This window comes from Physella acuta, unplaced genomic scaffold (genome assembly GCF_028476545.2).
Source record: "Physella acuta isolate Inbredline_101_S28 unplaced genomic scaffold, ASM2847654v3 ptg001117l, whole genome shotgun sequence".
Taxonomy (NCBI): domain Eukaryota; kingdom Metazoa; phylum Mollusca; class Gastropoda; family Physidae; genus Physella; species Physella acuta.
In genome coordinates, this window is record NW_026732634.1 from 30,232 (window position 1) to 50,931 (window position 20,700).

The window sequence follows — 20,700 nt, forward strand, 5'->3', positions numbered from 1 at the left end:
AATTAGAATACTCTAATTATAGTATACTAAATATTTATAAAAATAAAATTACAATACTCTAATTATAGTATAGGGGCCTACTAAATATTTTTAAAAATAAAATTAGAATACTTTAATTACAGTATACTAAATATTTATAAAATAAATAAGAAATAAATAAATGAACAAATTACAATTAAATTAGCTCTTACCCTATAGGCCAGTTTGTAAGGACACTTTTTACCAAAGCCTACAGGAGGCTCCATGTTTCTTAACATTTCATACATATCTGTGTAATGGATTCTTCCCCTGTACAAAGTCAAAACAGTTTTGATTTTGTTTTTTAATTAAAAATTAGCAAACCAGAAATTCTTGATAAACAAAATGTGTGTGTTTGTTAGGGGTAGAGGCATTGTGTGCGTGTATTTTAAAAAAAAAGACATATTAATACAACTGCTATACTTAACTAAATGTAACAAAGTAACACATTTAAATATTTAAACTTATTTATAATTTTAAAAAAATTACTATGCAATCAATATATTTTGATTTCTATTGAACTTTATCAATACAAATAAAAAAAGATTAAGAAGCCACTGATACATGTTTGATTAGACCTTACCATACTAAATAAAAACATAATTCAATCAATAAAATAGAATATAATTTTTTTTACCATTTGCCTTATTGAATTTTAACAACTTACGAAGCTTTGGGGTCATACAATGACCAGACCCTAACATATTCATCCAAATGATGAGGGCCTAAAATGGATGAGTCTCTTGTCAAATAGTCAAAGTTGTCCATAATTACAGCAACAAAGAGGTTGAGCATCTGAAAGAGCAGAATTATTCATTACCAGTTGATGCATATTTAAGAGTTACTTTATTGCAAGCGATACTATTTCATTATAAATATGTGATTCAAATACAATAAAAGTACTGCATTATTAACTAGTTGAGCTTAAAAAGGAAATACTTTTCAATGTCATCTCAATGTTGATTTATTTTTATATATATATATTTTTTAGAAAAAGCTTTATGTTTAAAAAAATTAATTCTTAAAGTTTCCAAACAAACAAAACTAACTTTAAACATCAAGTAAGTTTAAAGTAAAACTTACCAAAAATGAGCACAAGAATATAAATGAAACAAAGTACATATAGGCAATATTGGTGCCACATCCCGACTCAGCCTGATCCGGAGGGTCTTCAGGTCCTATAGATTCTGGATCACATGGCTGATTAGCCAGACAGGACTGCATGATCTGTTGCCATGCTTCTCCTGTTGCACATCTGTTGGAAAATTACAGAGGTTAAAGTTCAGTCTACAAACACATGGTCTATTCCCTTTGACTATTTTTTTTTATTGCTCAGAACATTTAATTGAGGATAAAGCAAATTATTAAGGATTATTTATCACCCTGAGCCAAGAGTAAAGCAAGATACCAGATATCGACAGCATACTACTAATAGAACTTGAATAATTATAATTATAATTCAACACCAGAAAGTTTTAACACAAAAAAGAGAAAGAAAAACCTACATTTTTAAGAAACAATTTTATTTCAATTTTTAAAACTTTATCTGTGATAGACTGTTTTTTTTTTAAATTTCTAAGTTATTTAAAAAATAAAATGAGCTGCATTAAAGATTTATTCAAATTAATAAAAAAAACCATTCTAATAACATGTTCTATATAATTATGCTCCAAAAAAAATGAAATAAATGATTTTTTTTATATTTATATGTATAATAATGTACACTTACTTAAAAAAACTAAACAAACTAAAAGCTTATAACTCCAGAACAGTGTTCTTAAATTAAAAGCAATCATCAAAACACCTAAGAAACAATCACTAATTAAAATTAAATTTATAGTTAACCTGCCAACAAATTTTATTTCAGAAAGAGATATAAAAAGAAAGTAAGAATTGATGGGAGACAACTTGTAAAAACACAACAAGACAAAGGAACAGAAGAAATTCTATGAATACATAAATAATTTTTATTTTTTAAAGTTTTCATGAACCAAACAATTTATGTTCTCACCTGAATAGCAATATTAATGCAGAAAAAAATGAACGGAAATTGTTGTGCCGATTGATGGATGTTTTGGAGTCCAGCTTAATACTTCCAAACACCTGGGATAAATCAATTTTTTGGAGTACAGTGATACATTATTACTCTACAAGTCTTCTATGCAAACAACATTGTATAAATTATAATAAAAGAACTCTAGCTCACTGCTAGAAGTGACTTACTTGCATTCCAATAATGGCATAGATAAAAAACAGCATGAGAATAAGAAGACATACATAAGGCAAGGCCTGGAAAAGAAGGAAAATATATTTTAAAATGATTTTAAAAGAAACACAATTTTACAAAGATTTTATACTAGCACAACCCATTCCCCTCATACAAAAAAAAAAGTCGGGTCATGAGTTTTATATGATAGTTCTCTAAAAAGACAAAATTTTATCTTAAAACATTAAAAGTTGGGATTTTCATGAAAAAAATTGTAACTGACAAATTTTCTTAAAACATTAAATTTAGGAATTTTCATGAAACAAATTTTAACAACTGACAAATTTTATCTTAAAACATTAAATATAGGGATTATCAGGAAACAAATTTTAATAACCGGTAAACTTTCATTAGATGAAAGATATTTTCATGGCCAACTTGGTTAAACAATCAATAACTTCATTAAGTAAATGGAGATTTGATACTGGTCTCACTGTGTGTGACAGTAAGGATTATGGAAAGGGTTAGGGCCAGGGTTATTCTAGCAATACCAGTAATAATATAGCCTGTTAATATCTTGACAACATTTTGACAAACACTGCAGAGACATTTCAATGAGGTAACAGAAAAAGATACAAAACACTTTGAACAAAATGACTTGCCTTGAATGACTGGAAGAATGTCCACAGCAGTAATCTGATTGTATACCCCTGACGAAGTAGTTTTACTAATCTAGCTGCCCTAAACAGTCGGAAAACTCCAAAACTGTACGGGCTTTTCTGTTGTTGATTATAAAGTATATTACACATTAATAATTCTAAAAAACATATTTGAAGTAAATATATTATAGATATTATATAACAAAGTAAAGGCCTTTCTGTACAGGTGGTAAGTAACAAAATGAAACATTTTTTTTTAAAAAGTAAACATTTGACATGAAATATTTAAACAAATACATTTTAAGTGAAAATATAACATATTAATTACAAAACTTTTTAAAAAGGAACGTTTTAAACATGCTATTTAAAAAAAATATACTTATTTGAATTAAAATTGTCTAAACAAAAAATAAAGTGACAGAACAGGCAGTATAATCCATATTAAATGAAATAAACTGGAATTTAGAAGATATACTTACAATGAATTCAGTGATGAACACATCTATAATGCTACCGACAACTGTAGTAAAGTCAAACACATTCCATGGGTCGTAAAAGTAATTCTGTGTCCAAATAATATAAAAAATAGTCAAAACCATATTAAATAAAAGAGCACAAGAATTTAAATGAAACAAAGTTACTTTGTTCAATTAATGTAAAAAGATTTATAATTATTAAAAATTATCATCACTAAAGTAATTTTTTTAAAATGTAAATTAATAAAATGTTTTTGAAATGAATTAATCTAGATTTATATAGAATTATTAAAAACTAATGATTTCAGATAAAAAATTGTATAATTATTTTGTATAAATATGAAAATTACTAAAAAGAGAAGCAAATAGAGCAACAGTTCAAAAGGAATTTAGATTACTTATGTTTACGATTTTCAAGACATAAAAATTCAGCATGCCAAAATGTTAGGTGAAAATATTGAGAAAAAGTTAATTTTATATTTTCAGTATGTTTTGTAGGCCATATATAGAATAAAGACTAAATAAGTATTCTTTATAAAACAAGGAATTTAAATGTAAGCCTTTTCCCACTGAATGTTTTTTTATCATAATAAATTGAAACTGTTTCTTATTTTTAAAGTTTTGACTAGTGCCAAAGTTTAAAAAGTTTTATTGAAAATAGATTGAACATTGTCTTACTTTATTTACCCTACGTATAGAAATAGTTTTGTAAACTATAATAATATTAGCCTAGACACATTTAGGTATTATTTAATAGTTTATAGCACACCAATCTTGTGAAATAAAAAGATTTAAAAAAAAAAGTTTTTGGGCAGTGCGTGCAGTAATGTACTACAAAAACAATTTCACCACAATTTTAGTAATAACAATAAGGATTTTTGAATATTTTTTATTTAAATAACCCAAAACAACTGATTAATTATTTTGAAATTTATATTTTAATTGATATTATGGTATAAAAACTGGTAAGAATAAATAAATAACTATTCTGAAACTAAAATAAGTGTTTAAATTTGTTAAAATGTGATGAATTTGATTAAGTAGAGAGAGACATTGAAAGAGTAACAAAACTTAAAGATACATCACAATCATAGCTTGTTTTTTTCAACTGATTTACCATGTACAGTTCACCTATTTTAAGTTTTTTCACATATATATTGTATCTATTCTTTTTTTTACAGCAGTAAAAGATAATTGGGCTTATTTAGAAAAATGATCAAAGCTATTTAATTTTATAACTAAAATAAAGAAGTAAAACTAGAGAAAAATAAAGTTCAATTAGTATATTTATTCTTAATTTACTGGAAATTTTATTATCAGTTAATTAAATAATTTTTTAAAAATTTGAACGTTTCCTTTCAATTTTTTTACAAGAAATGAACAACAATTTTTTAGCAGGCAAACAATTTATAAGTATGACTGCAAGACAGGAAAAACAAAGTAATATTTTTTTTCTCCAACAAGACAAGAACTTCTACCTTTAAATAAAGAAATTGTACTACATACTAGAATACCACACAGTAGACTCAATCTTCAGTGTGGTTACTAAACGCAGATTTAAGAACTTTTTTTTGGGTAAATCAAACAAAATACATATAACAAAATAAAATAATAATCCAAGTAGACAACACATACTAGCAGTTTCAAGTTGGAGATTTCAAAACAAAAACACATTTTGATGAACGGCATCATCAAGAAAGACAATGAAAGCATGGCAATGAAGCCATCCCCCTAAAGCCAACCAGCTTGCCGTTAGTCGTAGTATAGCAGTAGTTGAGGTTGTTGCTTTTAAGGTTGAGTTTTAAAAACAAATTTCACCCAACTTTTCAAACAACAGAGTGGTAAATTGAACAGGAGGTTTGGGTGAGCTAAATGACTTTTAGGGCGGATGGTTGTTGACTAATACAGCCCGAACCTTTCCGTAAGCACTGAATTTGAGTAGGAACTCTAGTGTATACAAACAAGTGAAGGTGACATTTATCATTTGAAGTAAAGCACCAGTTTGTGCGTCTGCAGCATCGTACTGAAATTTGAGGAAATCATCAAGATCATAAAAGCTATTGCTGACATTTTTTTTTGTTGCTGACTTTTTTCTCCCGTGTTCCTCCCCTTTTTTGCACACAGCTTCAGCTAAAGCTGTCATAAATTTGAACAAAAGATTTAAAAAGGAAATAAATAAACCAAATGAAAATGATTGGTACAGGTTTTTCCATTCACATTTCATAACATGGTGAATTGAAAACAATTTTAATAACTCTCATGGTAATATGTATATTACCTCAATTATGTAGGAGAGTTAAATAACAATAGACTAGAGTCAGAATGGAAGATACATTAAAGTGAATGTTAAGTTCATAGACAAAGCAAATGTTCAAGTAGCACACATAGATGTATCTCAAATTTTTAGGTGTCATGTGTAGGGAAATAACACATACAAACACAACATATTGAAGGGATACAATCAAAGCAAAGTGGATACAACTCTACAGCAGGATAATTTAGTTTGAAATATTAGGTGCATCATTAATAATCACATTAATGCATGGAGTTTAATAGTAAGACATATTTAATAAAAATATTTTAAAAAGTAAGCGATGCCTAAACATGGGTGAAATAAAAATGTAATTCTGAAAATGCACTACATAGCAGTGATAATTTTAAATAAAGGTTTTTTTGAAAGGCAATAAAATGGTTTTTAGTGTAATTATGACATTTTTGTTGGAGAATTTAATTAAAAAGAATTAAGTATTTTTTTTAAATTTGGAAAGCCATTCAATAAAAAATGAAATTTTCAAACCATTGTATTAACCTTTAATATTAGAAATGAAACCGTAATGCAACCAATTCCTGAGACTCACAAAAAACATGTGAAAGCAGATCATTTTTTATTGAATTTAAAAAAAAAATGTATGGCCAAATATTTTTAACTTCCACATCATTTTCACATGCCATTTGCTCATCATCTACAAAAAAATGTATAAAATGTGCTCTCCAAAGAAATAAGGAGCAAAAATAATTATGGCATGCATAGTAGAAGGAGTAAGTTATTTCCCTTTTCCTCAAAAAGAGTTCTTACCCTTGGCCCAAGGCCAATAATCTTGAGAATACACTCAAGACTGAAAAAAGCAGTGAACCCCTCATTTAGCCTTTTAAGAACGCATTTATATAGTTCCGACTGACCTTCATACTGTTGAGGAGTGGTATCAGGCATAATACAAAATGTATTAAAATTTTGATCATGATGATTATAATTATATAAAATAAGAAATAGATGAAGTCAGGGATACATGAAATAATGAAAACAATAGAATTACTGAAGACTGTATACGCTCTCTCCATACTCCCCCTCCCATCTAAAATCATATTCAAACTCTATAATCATTGCTAACTAAGCCTTCATTCTGAAAACAATATGAGATTAAAACACTAAATAAAAAAACAACATTGAAATATGGGTAGAGACAGGGATGGGAGGGGGCAGTGAAAAGGGGCATCAACAGTTGAGACACAAGGAGCATACAACTCTCTAGTTAATAACATTTAAATAAAGAGTGCATGAACACAACACTGCATGTTATCAGAATAAACTGGGAAAATACATAATATACTTGTGTTTGTGCATGTTTTTTTGACATTTAAGTAGGGTAGTCATATTATGAACAAGTGAAGGTATTTAAACAGTTTTTTCATTAAAACGACTAGAAGTAGTACTTATTCTCATAATATTGTTTGCTCCAGAAATATAAATCTGACTGCAAAACGTCTGCAATCCGGATCTAAATTCCAGCTTAACGTTGAATTAAGTGCAAATATTTTAAGTAAGAATTCTTGTATTAAAATTAGTAATAATAATGGTGTCGTAAAGTAGCATTGTATAATTGAATTATTAATTTTAAATTTAGCTTGTATAATAGATTGACGACAGAAGCCTGTGGTTGTATATAACACATTTAATGGGTCTAACTACCACGATGGTAATACACAGAGAGGACGGAAGGAAGTACACAAGGGACATCACTCAAGATAACAATATTATAAATATAACTAATACAGAAGAGTGAGTTCCCTTGACCTCACAATTATTTCAATCTATTACATCCCTTTACCCTTAGAACACAATAACACATCTCTCAATAGAACAATTGATAGTATCCTAAAATCACCAATTATATTGTAACATGAACATTATGGTAGATTACATCCTTACAAACAATGCACAATATGCCACAACATAATCAAGATACAAAACAATGATGTCAACGTCCTTTTGACCTTTAAAATCATAGGTCTAACTTATTTGGGACCTTGATTGTCCTGCTTGACCTTCTCAGTGGCTTTTGATTTGGTGACTCAATATTCTGACCATCTGGATTCTCTATCTCAGGAGGTCTAGGATTTAAATCATTAACTCCAGAATTTACATTTTCTGACTCCAGACAACTTGGTTCACTCATATCAACAGAACTTGGTTGTGAAACAAACTGAGTTGGTGTGAACTGTTCAGATTTGGTGGGATTGATAGATTCACACTTATTATCTGCACAAGTTATTTTTAACTTCATAAGACACAGGTCCTGTACATTGAACAATTTGACCTGGTATCCATTTTTCCTTTCTCCCATAATTTCTTAGATACACATTCTTATTAACACCAAATTCTCTTTCAATGCATGTGTTGTCATGATTTAATGGAACTATTTTTGAATTGGCATCTGAAAGTATTATGCTGTTATTCAGATCCTTGACTGACATAGATTTCTTTGATTGATCAATTTTCTCAGGTAATCTGATAGTGCTTTCCTGGTAACCAAAAATACTGTTTAAAGTAATATTCTGGACCATATCACTTTGCAACTGTGATCCAGTATTTGAAGTGGGTGTATTAAATGGCAAAAATCTTTTTCTTTTCTTTTGATGTTACCCTTTTAGTTTCTGTAAGTGCTAATGATGTTAGCAAAGTTGTTTGATGATCACATTCCTTCTTACTAATGTATTCTCTTTAAAACATTTGAAATTGCCATATCACCATAATCATTTATCAAGTTACAAATACTTTGTTTAGGCAACTCTGATAATAATGGACTGCATCTTCTCCATCTTTTATATTATCTTCACAAAGGGTGTTAATTTCTTATTTTATATGGCCTTAAGTCATCCTTCACAGACTCTTCAGGCCAACCATTCATACAGTGCTCATATACTTTTATTAAGCACTCATCTTTTTGTGTTTCTCTTTTAATATCATTCACATTTATATTGGAGTTATCCATGATAGTGAAGAGAACAAATACATCTTCTGGTACATAGCTCAGGCTTTGGTTTTTTAAAGGTAATCTACTCAGACTATCTGCACTATTCTCAGATCCAGGTTTGTATTTCAATTCATAATTGTATGCAGTTAGTGTGATAGCCCATCTTTGAATTCCTGGTGAGGCATGCTCAGGTAGGGTTTTGTTTTCTCCAAATAAACCTAGCAATGGTTTATGATCTGTAAAGATGGTGAACTTCCTACCAAACAGAAACTTATGAAATTTCTTAACACCAAAAATGATGCCTAAGCCTTCCCTATCTAACTGAGAATAATTTTTCTCAGCCTGGTTCAAAGATCTACTGGCAAAAGCAATGGGTCTGTCACCCTTCTCATCCATGTGGGACAAGACTGCTCCTACACCAACTGGTGAAGCATCACATGTTAATACAAGTCTTTTCCCTGGGTCATAGTGAGTTAGTAAGGTGTCAGCAGACAAAGCCTCTTTTGCTGTATTAAAAGCAGCTTCTTGTTGTTTACCCCAGTGCCAAGTTGCATTTTTCTGTAGCAGCTTGTACAGTGGTGATAGTTTACCAGACAGATTTCCTATGAACTTTGCATAGTAATTTATTAAGCCCAAAAAAGCTCTTAGTTGTTGGGTATTTTCAGGTTTGGGTGCTTCTTTAATGGCTTTTGTTTTCTCAGGTTGAGGTCTGATGCCTTGTTTGCTCAATATATAACCAAGAAAACTAATTTCTGTCAACATGAATTGACATTTATCTTTGTTTATCTTTAAACCTTTTTCACCAACAATTTTCAAGACTTTATCTAGTGTTTTAAGATGTTCAGTGTCATTCTTACCAGTTATGTACACATTGTCAAAGTACACACAAACATTTGGAATATCCTTAAAAATACTGTCCATGACAGCTTGGAAAATTCCAGGGCTGGATGATATGCCAAAACATAGTCTTTCATATTGGTAGAGTCCTTTATGTGTGTTTATTGTCGTATAGACTTTTGAATCTGGATGCAGTTCTAGTTGAGTGTAAGCATGACTAAAGTCTAATTCAGTGAATTTGTCTCCTCCTGCCAAATTCAAAGAAATTTCCTCAATGTTAGGTATAGGGTACCTATTTAGCTCTATTTGCTTATTCAGTGTAGTTTTGTAGTCTCCACAAATTCTTATAGAACCATCCTTTTTTAACACTGGCACAATGGGTGACGCCCAATCGGAATAGTCTACCTTCTTTATAATGCCATTAGATTCCAATCTACTTAGCTCATTTTCAATTTTATTCCTCATTGCATAAGGTGGAACTCTAGCTTTGCAGTATCTTGGATTTGTGTCTTTAATGCTTAACTTCACTGTTCTATCATTTAGTAATCCATGATTACCAAAAACACATTTATTTTCAGATATTACTTTATCTAGTGAAGTAAGACTAGATTCTTTTACATTCTTCAATGAACAAATACTCTCCCAATTTAACTTAAGATCACTTAACCAGTTCTTACCTAGTAATGGCGGTCCATTTCCTTCAACCACAAGAAGAGGAAGTTTAACACTTTGACCATTATAACTTACATGAACCATACACTCTCCTATTACCGGAACATTGTCACCAGTGTATGTTGTTAGACACTTGTGACATGGCTGTAGAGGCACTGATCCTCCTATGACAGCGTCAAAATCTTTCTTTGTTATAACTGTTAGAGATGCTCCAGTGTCAAGTTGGAAGCTGATGCTCTTACCGTTGATATAAACTGGTACATTGATGGGAGCATGACTTATTGATTTCACAGAGAATAGGTTGAAATCCGGCTGCGAATCAGTTTGAGCATTTTCACTGGTAGAGTGGTTCATTGGTTGGGTTAGGTAGTCTTGGTGAGAGTTAACATAGTGCTGCCTTTGGTTGCGGTACTGTCTTGACTGGCTAGATTTAGCAACAGACGAAGACTTTGCAAAGCAGGCCTTGGCAATGTGACCTTGCTCACTGCACTTATAACAAGTTGCAGACTTGAACTTGCACCGATGAGATGCATGGGGACCTTTGCATCGATGACATTTTTGATAATTATTACTAGATTTAGATCTAGGATTTGAACGAGCAGGCTGTTTAGCATAAGTTGGAATGCTCTGATGGGGTTGATGTTTATTGACTAACCTGCTGTTTACTGCATGGATCTCTGAAGGTGCTAAAGATCTCGCCGCATCTGATGACTGCTGGAATGACATTGCAAGTTGTATTGCTTTTTCCAATTTTAGATCTGACTCGAGCAGCAACTTTCTTTGAATATCAGGGCTGTTTATACCTGTCACAAACTTTTCACATAATCTGTCAGACAGCGTGTCTCCGAATTCACAAAATCTACTTAAATGACGTAAAGCAGCAACATATTCTGTTATTGACTCGTTTGGTTGACGAGTCCTACCGTCAAATCTAGCTCGACATAGAAACTTTGATGGTACAGGCGCATGGTGGTCTGTTAGCAATTTGCTCAGCTCGTTAAAGCTCTTGGTAATTAGACTAGCTGGTGCGCATAAGTCTTTTAGTAGCCTAAATTGTTGAGGCCCTATGACTGTTAACAAAACAGCTCTCTTTTTGGCTTCTATCGTCACGTCGTTAGCTTCTAGGTAAAAGCTTAACCTCTCTAGGTAATCTTGAATGATTTCATCATTCGCATCAAATTGATTTATTTGGCCATACAGCGCCATAATTCTAGAAATAATTAGCTAATAAGCTCTAGCAAACCTCTTTTTTGCGTAAGTAGGTGCTCTTTCTAGTAGATGTTTATCCTTCGTCGCCAGTTATAATAGATTGACGACAGAAGCCTGTGGTTGTATATAACACATTTAATGGGTCTAACTACCACGATGGTAATACACAGAGAGGACGGAAGGAAGTACACAAGGGACATCACTCAAGATAACAATATTATAAATATAACTAATACAGAAGAGTGAGTTCCCTTGACCTCACAATTATTTCAATCTATTACAGCTTGGTGTTTTTAAACTATTTGGAATTTATCTTACTCATTGGTACTAGCACTAAAAGTTATTGGCATGAGCAGAAGCATTGGTACAAATATTTTAAAAACTAATTAAACATAGCTAGTTGGTTTTAGCGGTGGTTATAATTTATGCATTAAAAGAGAATTATTTATACATTTTTCTTGTTTTCCACCCCCAAATTGGGTGGTTAGTATTTGAACAAAGTGAGTTGGTCCTAAATATGGTAAATGAATATTATTAAAATATCTAATATTACAGGCAACTTAATTGAACAGTATATATTTTTAATCAAGTAATACTTTACCATCAATTTAAGCAGTAGTTGCTTTCGTTATTATAGTTGTGCTTGTGCAATAAAGTCTTTACCAAAACTAATTTAGTACTCTTTATTTTTCAAATAGCCATACAATTAACAAGTGTTCTACTCAGGATGTGTTAAAAGTTACTATTATTTACAGTTTATTTTTCTACTTTTTTTAGGGTAAATTCAAATTATTTTATCAACACGAAGAATCTTAGTTGATTTTTCATGTTTTTAAAAAAAAATTAATTGTTCATAGATTTATTTGAAAATATAACAGTTGTTGAAAGTAAATTTTAAACTATATTTTTAATACAATTATCAACTATTATCTAAATTCTGCTATTAGTCAAAAATGTATATAATAGTTTTATAAGTTAATTCTTTTTACAGGCCATGAAGATGCAATTGATGCTGCATTGTGTTCGATTAAGCTAATATAAAATAAGTTTGAACAAAAAGCTATTTAAAATGTATCAATTAGTAACTCAAATAATATAACTTAAGAAGTTTTAAACTGAAGAAAATGGAAAAGTTATTTGTTAATATTGCTGCAAAATTATTTTTTGAAATATATTTTTTTTCTTTAAATTGCTTTGCTAACATAATATAGCATCAATTGTTATGTAATAATAACAAATTAAAAAGGGATTTTCAGTAGAGAGCAGTTTCAAAACCAATGTTAAAAAAACTAAACTAAACAACACAAAATTTAAATGTATTCTTCTTAAAATGTTTCATTTTCTTTTAAAAGAAAAACATTTGGTTATAAATATTGATATATGTTGAACTAATTTTATTGAAAGAAATAAACATAATCAAGAATAATTAAAAATATTTTTTAAAAATAAACAATTTTTTATATACAATAAACTCTTTTACAGCTTTGATCAGAAAGATCAGCAGACAAGCTTATTTTAAAAACAACAAACTAACACCCCTTACCCTTCTATAAAATAGTTTTAAAAAAAATAACTACACTCTGCTGCACCTACTCTACTAAGCTAGGTGGGGCAACAAATACTCTGCAATTTAAAAAGGCTAAACATTAATTTGTAGTTCTCAAGTCTGTTACATCTATACATTAATGTAAATTAATTACATATATGCTATATAATTATATATTTTCTAAAAAGAATGTTTGCCCTAGACAAAGATGAGTCCAGGGTATTGAGTAAAATATACCTTTAAACAATGTCTCAATTCACCTATTGTTTTACCCCTAAAAACTACCTACAAACACATGAGACTGATTGAGAACTACCACTTCACTTATTTTAACAATTATTTCATTAATTAGGGAAACTACACTGAAATAGTTGAATGAAATGTGCAGGGGACAACAAAAATATCAAGCAATCAGTGACATCATCAACCTGCTGACATAGAAATAAAACAAAATAATCTCCCCTTATCTTGTGCACAAATACTAAAGAGTGTCAGAAATCCTTTAATTTTTGTATTTACTATTCACAATGTGTTTTGTTAACAAATATTAATTATAATTTAAATTTTCATTAGCCTTTTTGCATGTCACTTATACTAATTAGGAAACTCAGCATGAAACATCTATGGAGAAAACATTATTAAATATTTTAAAGCTTTTATGCACAATTTTAAATACACTTTTCTCAGTATTTGGTCTAGGAAACAACAATACATTGCTTTAACATGGGAGGGGTAGGAATAGAAATAACCATAAAAAGTAATAAAGAAATTCTAAGACATTTGTAAAACAAATTTCCACTCCGCATATTCTATTTATAAATTGTATTAATGACAAATTATTTTTTTCATGTAAACATAAAAATAAACAATGGCTTAAAAAATAATTTAAAGTTTTCATAGTGTATGGTTTAATTGGATTTTGTAAATTTCTTTGAAGTATCAGCTTTTACAATATTAATTTAGGAAAATATTTAAAAATTAGACATAACCTATTTAAACGTAATTGATTTTTACCCCAATAATCTTAGAATCAAGTAATTCACACCAAATACCACCACAAATATATTTTTCCTCATTAATATTTGGATTGAAATCAATAAAAACAATAGAATACTTAATTTCAAGGAAGATATATGAGCGTAGATATTTTTAAACCCTCACTCTTTCAATTATGAAATTGTTATTATTAATCTTTTTAAACATATCTTTGAAAATATTCACGACGATTTGAAGTAATAAATGTTTAAAATAAAAACATGTTATTGTTAAGTGTAAAAAAAAATCTGGTCAGGAAAATACTGAAAGCAATTTTAGATTTAGCTTCTCCCTAAGTTCTTTAGACATTTGAGAGAAAAACAATGCAAATTTTTATATACCTGAAAATTATCAGTTAAACAAAAAAATAAAAGAAATAAAAACTGTAAACTTAAAAGTATATTACTTTTTAAAAATTAAATTAATGTAACTAAGACATGCCAATGTAATGTGTGTAATATGTTACATCAACACTGTGTTACTGAACAGGTTGAACAGTTCATGCAATGCACACACAAAATGTGTAATTTTTTCCCCAGCCATGAAATGTTAACATTTGCCACAGCATTCATACTAAAAATGATAATTTTTTTTATAATGCACGAAATAGATGATCAGAGTTAAGTAGTTAAAATTTGTTTTTAATTTTCAAATAAATACAATTTTCATAAATAGTGTTCATGATGAAAGAACCATGATGTAAAGCTAAATTAAGTATGGGAGTTATGGACACCACAAACTGATATTCTTATTAGATAATTTGTGAAAATATAAATGAATGCACCATAGTAAAACATTGAAACTATACAAGTTTCAATTAAAAGTTTTGTAATGAATTCGTATCTTTATTCTAGTGAGTCTAAGTATAAAAAATTAAGGCCTATTTAATTGATTTATAATTAATAAAAGAATTTTTTTCTTACCTTCATCATCAAGACAATAGTGTTTAGTGCAATAAGAATCATTATAAAATATTCAAATTTTGAAGACTGAACCATCTGCCAAATTTTGTACTTGATGGAGTTTTTGTTTTTTGGGATGAAGCGGCAATGTGGTTTGGCATTGATTGCGAATTCTATGCACTGTTTCTGTAGGAATAAAAGATAGATAATTTATTTAAAAATTCATACTTTTTTTACACTATACACTGTTTCTGAAGGGATAAAAAGTTGACAATTTATTTAAAAATTCATTAATGTTTTACATTATGTGCGGTTTCTATAGGAGTAAAAAGTTTATTTTAAAATTTATTGATTGAGAATTCTATACACAGTTTCTGTAAGATTAAAAGAATCATTGTTACATTGATTGCAGATTCTATGCACTGTTTCTGTAGGAATCAAAAGTTGATAATTTATTTAAAAATTCATAAATTTTTTACATTATGTAATGTTTCTGAAGGAGTAAAAAGTGGATTAATTATTAAAAAATTCATTGATAATTCTATACACAATTTTTTGCTTCTGTAAGTTTAATAATAATCATTGTTACATTTATTGCACTGTTTCTGTAGGCAAGAAGTTGATTATTAGAAAATTAATCTAATTTACATTGACTACTAATTCTATGCACTTTTTTAATAGAAGCAAAAAGGTGTTAATTTATTAATAAAAGAATCAGTTTTACATTATAAATTTATATAAAAGTAAGTAAGATAAGTAAGTAGATAACAAAAAAAATATATACCTGATTTTTATCCATCTCCTGATCAATAAGTTCATTTTCACCTTGCTCTTGGAAAGTAATGATGATAAGAGCAACAAAGATGTTGACAAAGAAGAAAGGGAAGACAATGAAGAAGACAACATAGAAAAGTGACATTTCCATTCTGTAAACTGGCTTAGGTCCCCTGTCTTCATAGGTTGAGTCCATTGAATGCTTTAAAACACTGGAAATTTATTCCAATAAAAAATTTATTAGAATCATCTTTAAACACAAGATCTGATATAATCATAAAACACAAGGTTGAATAATTTTCAAAAAAGAAAGTTATTTTGAATAATTAATAGGGGATACACTTTTTTGCTGAAACAGGATTTGAGCTTGAGGCTGTTGGGTTAGCAGTCTAGCGCTCCCTTCCCCAACCATCATAAAATGTTAGACCTTCCCCCACATCTAAAATAATCAAACGCTCTAGCTTCCCCTAATTTCTTTCCATATAGTTTCCTTTTCTCAAAGGGATACAACTAAGATTTGTTAATTTTGCTGAAAATTTAATTATTTCCATTTCAAGGAAAAAACAAAAGAAAACTTTTAACTTTTTGCTATTTCACATCACACAAAACTAGCAAATTTAATATTTTAAGAAACAATTTCATATTTCAACCCATGGTAGTGAAAAAGCATAACTATGTAATAAATGTTTTAGAATCCCTGAGATTATGCAAACAAAAAAAAAAGATTAAAAAAAAACATTTTCTCTTGTAATGAAGTGGATGAAATGTTAATGATATAACTGATTTAGAAATTCAATGAACACATCTTACAAGTCGGTGTTGCTCTATATTTAAATTATTGTTCTTTCACACAAAAATAGCAATTAAAATATTCCAAATAAAAATTATATAATGGTTGGAGGTTGAAACTACCTAGGCCATCCCTCTCCTGTCGTCACAGTGAATAAGGTGAGCATAGCCATCATTATGTTGTCATAGTGAAAATCTTGACGCAGCCACTCCCTATCTTTTACAGTTGGTTCATTGGAGTTGCCATCATACTCAAAAAACTGGCCCCTGTGAAGCAGATGAAAATATTTTTAGTCTAGTAGGGTTAATAGAATAATTTTAAAATCTAGCTGCAGATTATCACAACGAAAAACAAATTTTTAAAATTGGTAATTTTTAAAGAATTTTTATTAATGAATCACTGTTTGTTTGGCTCTGCATTTCTTTTTCTTCAGTCTGTTTGTTTTATTGGGGAATAATATTTTAGAGTAAAAATCTGTCCCAGAATTAAACAGTAAATATAAATTAAATAAAAAAAAACCTATATTAAATTTTTTTTATATAAAGTATATACAATAAAAATCAGCAGAAAAAAACTTAAAATCAACTTTACTTACTGACACTCATCGCGTGTGGACTTTGATTCATCAGTACAGTAGAAAAACCTGCCCTTAAACAGCTGAACAGCAATGACAGCAAAGATGAACTGGAAGAGGATGTACACTATAAGAATGTTGGAGACATTCTTCAAGGAGTTCACCACGCAGTCAAACACAGCCTGAAAGAAAACATAAAGATATGTTTTCAAATCTTAAAGCAATGTTGTGGAATCTGAAGGATGGATAATGAAGCATAAATAAAGTTCTATTTTGTTGAGCAGTAGTTATAAGTCTGGTTAGGGAAACAGGGGATTGTATACTTAATGTATGCTAGACTGGTACTGAGAAAAATCCAAGTTTTTAATTAGCCAAAATTTGAACAAATGACTTCATGTAAATACTGATAAATACAAGCACCTTCTATATAATTTTAATCAGCTTTTAAAACAAACAAAAATATCTAATCAAATGGCATTTAGATAAATAAAACAATATGTAAAGTACTCTTTTGAAAGAACTTTGTGGCCCATGGGTCAGGTAAAGTTCAACTGTTACTGTGACACTTCGGCATATGAAGGGATAGTGTGGTCAGAACTATGCCCAGCCTCTTTTACTATCTTCAAGTAAGTCAGGTAATGATCAGAGCTGGGTTGACATGAGCAGGGATCCGAACTCCAGGCTTTTAGGTGAGCAGTCGAATGCTCTACCATGCCATCCATTAATGATGAATATTACTTTTGAAACAAGACCAACATGAAGCTCGAAATATATTTACAGACCTTCAGCTTGGGTACCCTGTTGATTGTTTTTAATGGTCTCAGTACTCTCAACACTCGCAAGGATTTTATTGTATTCAGATTTTTACCAGCACTGTCACTGAAATGTAATAAAAAGAATTATGACTTCAATGTCATTAGGAGCCAAGCTTTAAAATCCTTCTAAAATAAAGTAATAGCGGTGTGAAAATAAGAGGAATAAATGAAATCTATGATGAAGTTTCGCTTGATCTAACAAAAGGAAGGATAATAGTTTGTACATAAATACAATGATACTTCACTTAAATTTAGTGATGGTTTGTTTTTTCTTGCATTCAAACTTCAAAGTAAAAACCATTGCAAAATTTAATAATTTTGCATGTGTACCATCTAAATAATATAATTTTTTGTGGCGATTTCATTACAGTATATTTCTGAAGTAACTATGGTCAATTGTTGAAATAAAGTATAGCTGTTTAAAATGTTTAACCAAATTCTTGCTCATATGCATGACCGCCCTTAATAACAGAAGAATACATTTTCTGTTGTTTAGAATTATAATTGCCAGCATATCAGGAATGCTCTTTAAAATTCTGATTCAAAAACATTTTCCTTACTTAAGATAACACTAAAACTTGTATTTAATTTGAGTACCAAATAGATTAATTAGGAAGTCACCTTAAAATAAGTGCCTCTTTTTATATTTGAATTGTAGTCATTAATCTTAAATATGTAATGTTTTTAAAGTAAGTATGTGGGATTATAAAAGTTCACACTATATAATTGTTCTGTTGTACATAAAACTAAATTTGATCTAGTATCAATCAATAACACATGCCTCTATACAGTCTATTGTCTCAAAGAGTAAATTTATCTGGTATATTTTAAAACAATGAATCTTGTGTTTAAATCATGGAAATGGCATATACAAATAGATGAACTTGGTATATTAAACCACTGATCTTTTATGTTAAGCTATGTCCTTTAGGTAAAACCACATATCCGGCGTTAGATTAAATTGTAAGTGTGATATTTGGGGGATGGCCAAACATGCCCATACATACATACACACATACATACATATAAATTGGTGATACCATTTGCCACATGGGGTGTTTTGACTGGGTTGGTTAAAAAAAATGGGTTTTCACAAAATGTTCTTTCCATGCAGTAAATTCTGTTTAAAAGTGATATTTGCCTATTATGTCTAAAGTGTTACATGCAAATACATTTCTAAACTCCACCCACACAATATTTGTAGGTTTATGAAAATTTAATGAAGATTAAAAAAGGTTAATGAAGATTTTAAAAAATTTCAGCTTGATCGAATTGACTCTTCATCTATATAAATTAACTTAAAATATAAGTTACACAAGATTACTTAACCATATTCCATAAAAACTTAATTTTTTTCTAATAAATTTGAGCAGTTACATGTAGAACACATAGACCTACATTTAAAAAAAAAAATTGTAACTATGGTCATTTAAAAATATTTTCTACTATGTTTGAAATAATTAAACAACCTCATAATATGTATTTGAGGAGAACCATCTGTTAGGTTTATTTAGTGAATAAAGTATACAAATAATAGCTATTATAAAAATGTTTTTATATTAAATTTATTTTTGTTGATAAAGTATCTGTAGTTATTTTTTTAATTTTTGTTAGCATGTGGCAATTTAAAAACTAGCTTTTTTTTTATTGCAGCAAGCTGGCATTGTATTTTTTAATTTTGAAATCACTGAACTGAAGAACCTTTTGAAAACAAATTATAATCTTTGAAAAATGGGACAAGAAAGTTTTACCTAAGTAATAAAAACTTGTTTGTTTTATTAATTTGATTTTTCATACCAAGCTTTCAAGTAGTAAATGCTTAACATGAGTAGAGGTAGTAATTGTAATAAAAATATTGTCAAAGAAATTCTCACTAGGAATAGAACTCAACTTCATTGTACTTCTTGTTTTTCTAAACAGATATAACTGTTTCAATATCTTAACATTTAATTAACAAATCAATTATTTTGCAGCTCATTGACAATTTCAAGTTCAGAATATTTTTAAAGAAACCAAAAAAGATTAGTAATATATATAAATATATATATATAAGCCCATACAATTTTTATAACGCTCATTTACATTATTTATAACAACGAGTTTCAGTTAGGGTGGGTTTTTTTTCAATTTGCAGAAAACATGAAAATAAAATAATTTTCATCCCATTCTTCAAAATCTGTAACAAATAAAATGCCCCTAATTTCCATTTTTTTATTGGAAGCTTAAAACAAAATATAAAATCACAGAAAACATGTCCTCTACAAAGCATAAATAATTTTCCAACATTCTAAGACTAGTTAGACCATTGTGAAAGCAAACTGAGGGAACCCTGTGACACAAAATACTTAGGAGCTTATTAGTACAAGATTTTAAATGACAAATTTTAGATTTTGCAGAACTCGCATCTTAAAAAAATAACACAGGTTTTTTTTTAATTGATAAGTTGCAACTAAACTCTTCAAAACTATATTATTTCCCTGAAAAGTAAAAAAAAAATGAATAAAATATAAAAACAAATTAATATTACTTGACAATTGTAGGATAATTTTCATCGCCCAATTAACTGAGTTGTATTTAAGCCATTTCAACTTTTTGTTTTACTAACAAATACCATATTTTAATTATTTTCCATACCTCAGTAACTGAAAATATATATTACTAAAAGTTTCAAACTTAAAGCTAGATTGCATGAGCAGATCTAATTTACATATAAACTGTGGAATGCATACACTGTTACATATTTGAAGATATACCAAGGATGCATCTACCCATAAAATACGAAACAATGACAATGCTAGGACCATATGCACTATTAATGTGCTAAGAATAGAGTGACAACATTAATTGCAGACATTGCGCTACTGTTAGGGCTCATGTAATTATTTAATCTTCTTAAAAACGTATTGAATTTCACTTGTTAAAATATTTTTTAATA

The 20,700-nt window shown here is 29.2% G+C and overlaps 1 protein-coding gene across 1 annotated transcript in view; it reads right to left on the reverse strand.

The window, feature by feature from the left end:
* Positions 1-20,700, reverse strand: part of LOC131955943 (voltage-dependent calcium channel type A subunit alpha-1) — a gene marked incomplete at its 5' end in the record, with an annotated part of 65,548 nt that overhangs the window by 18,152 nt on the left and 26,696 nt on the right. Inside the window, 13 exons of the mRNA XM_059320263.1 lie at positions 192-288; positions 686-813; positions 1,102-1,273; positions 2,030-2,121; positions 2,242-2,307; positions 2,887-3,003; positions 3,363-3,446; positions 6,436-6,546; positions 14,834-14,998; positions 15,597-15,798; positions 16,499-16,642; positions 16,972-17,132; positions 17,733-17,829. Coding sequence (XP_059176246.1) covers positions 192-288; positions 686-813; positions 1,102-1,273; positions 2,030-2,121; positions 2,242-2,307; positions 2,887-3,003; positions 3,363-3,446; positions 6,436-6,546; positions 14,834-14,998; positions 15,597-15,798; positions 16,499-16,642; positions 16,972-17,132; positions 17,733-17,829 — 1,636 coding nt within the window. The remainder of the gene's footprint in view (positions 1-191; positions 289-685; positions 814-1,101; positions 1,274-2,029; positions 2,122-2,241; positions 2,308-2,886; positions 3,004-3,362; positions 3,447-6,435; positions 6,547-14,833; positions 14,999-15,596; positions 15,799-16,498; positions 16,643-16,971; positions 17,133-17,732; positions 17,830-20,700) is intronic.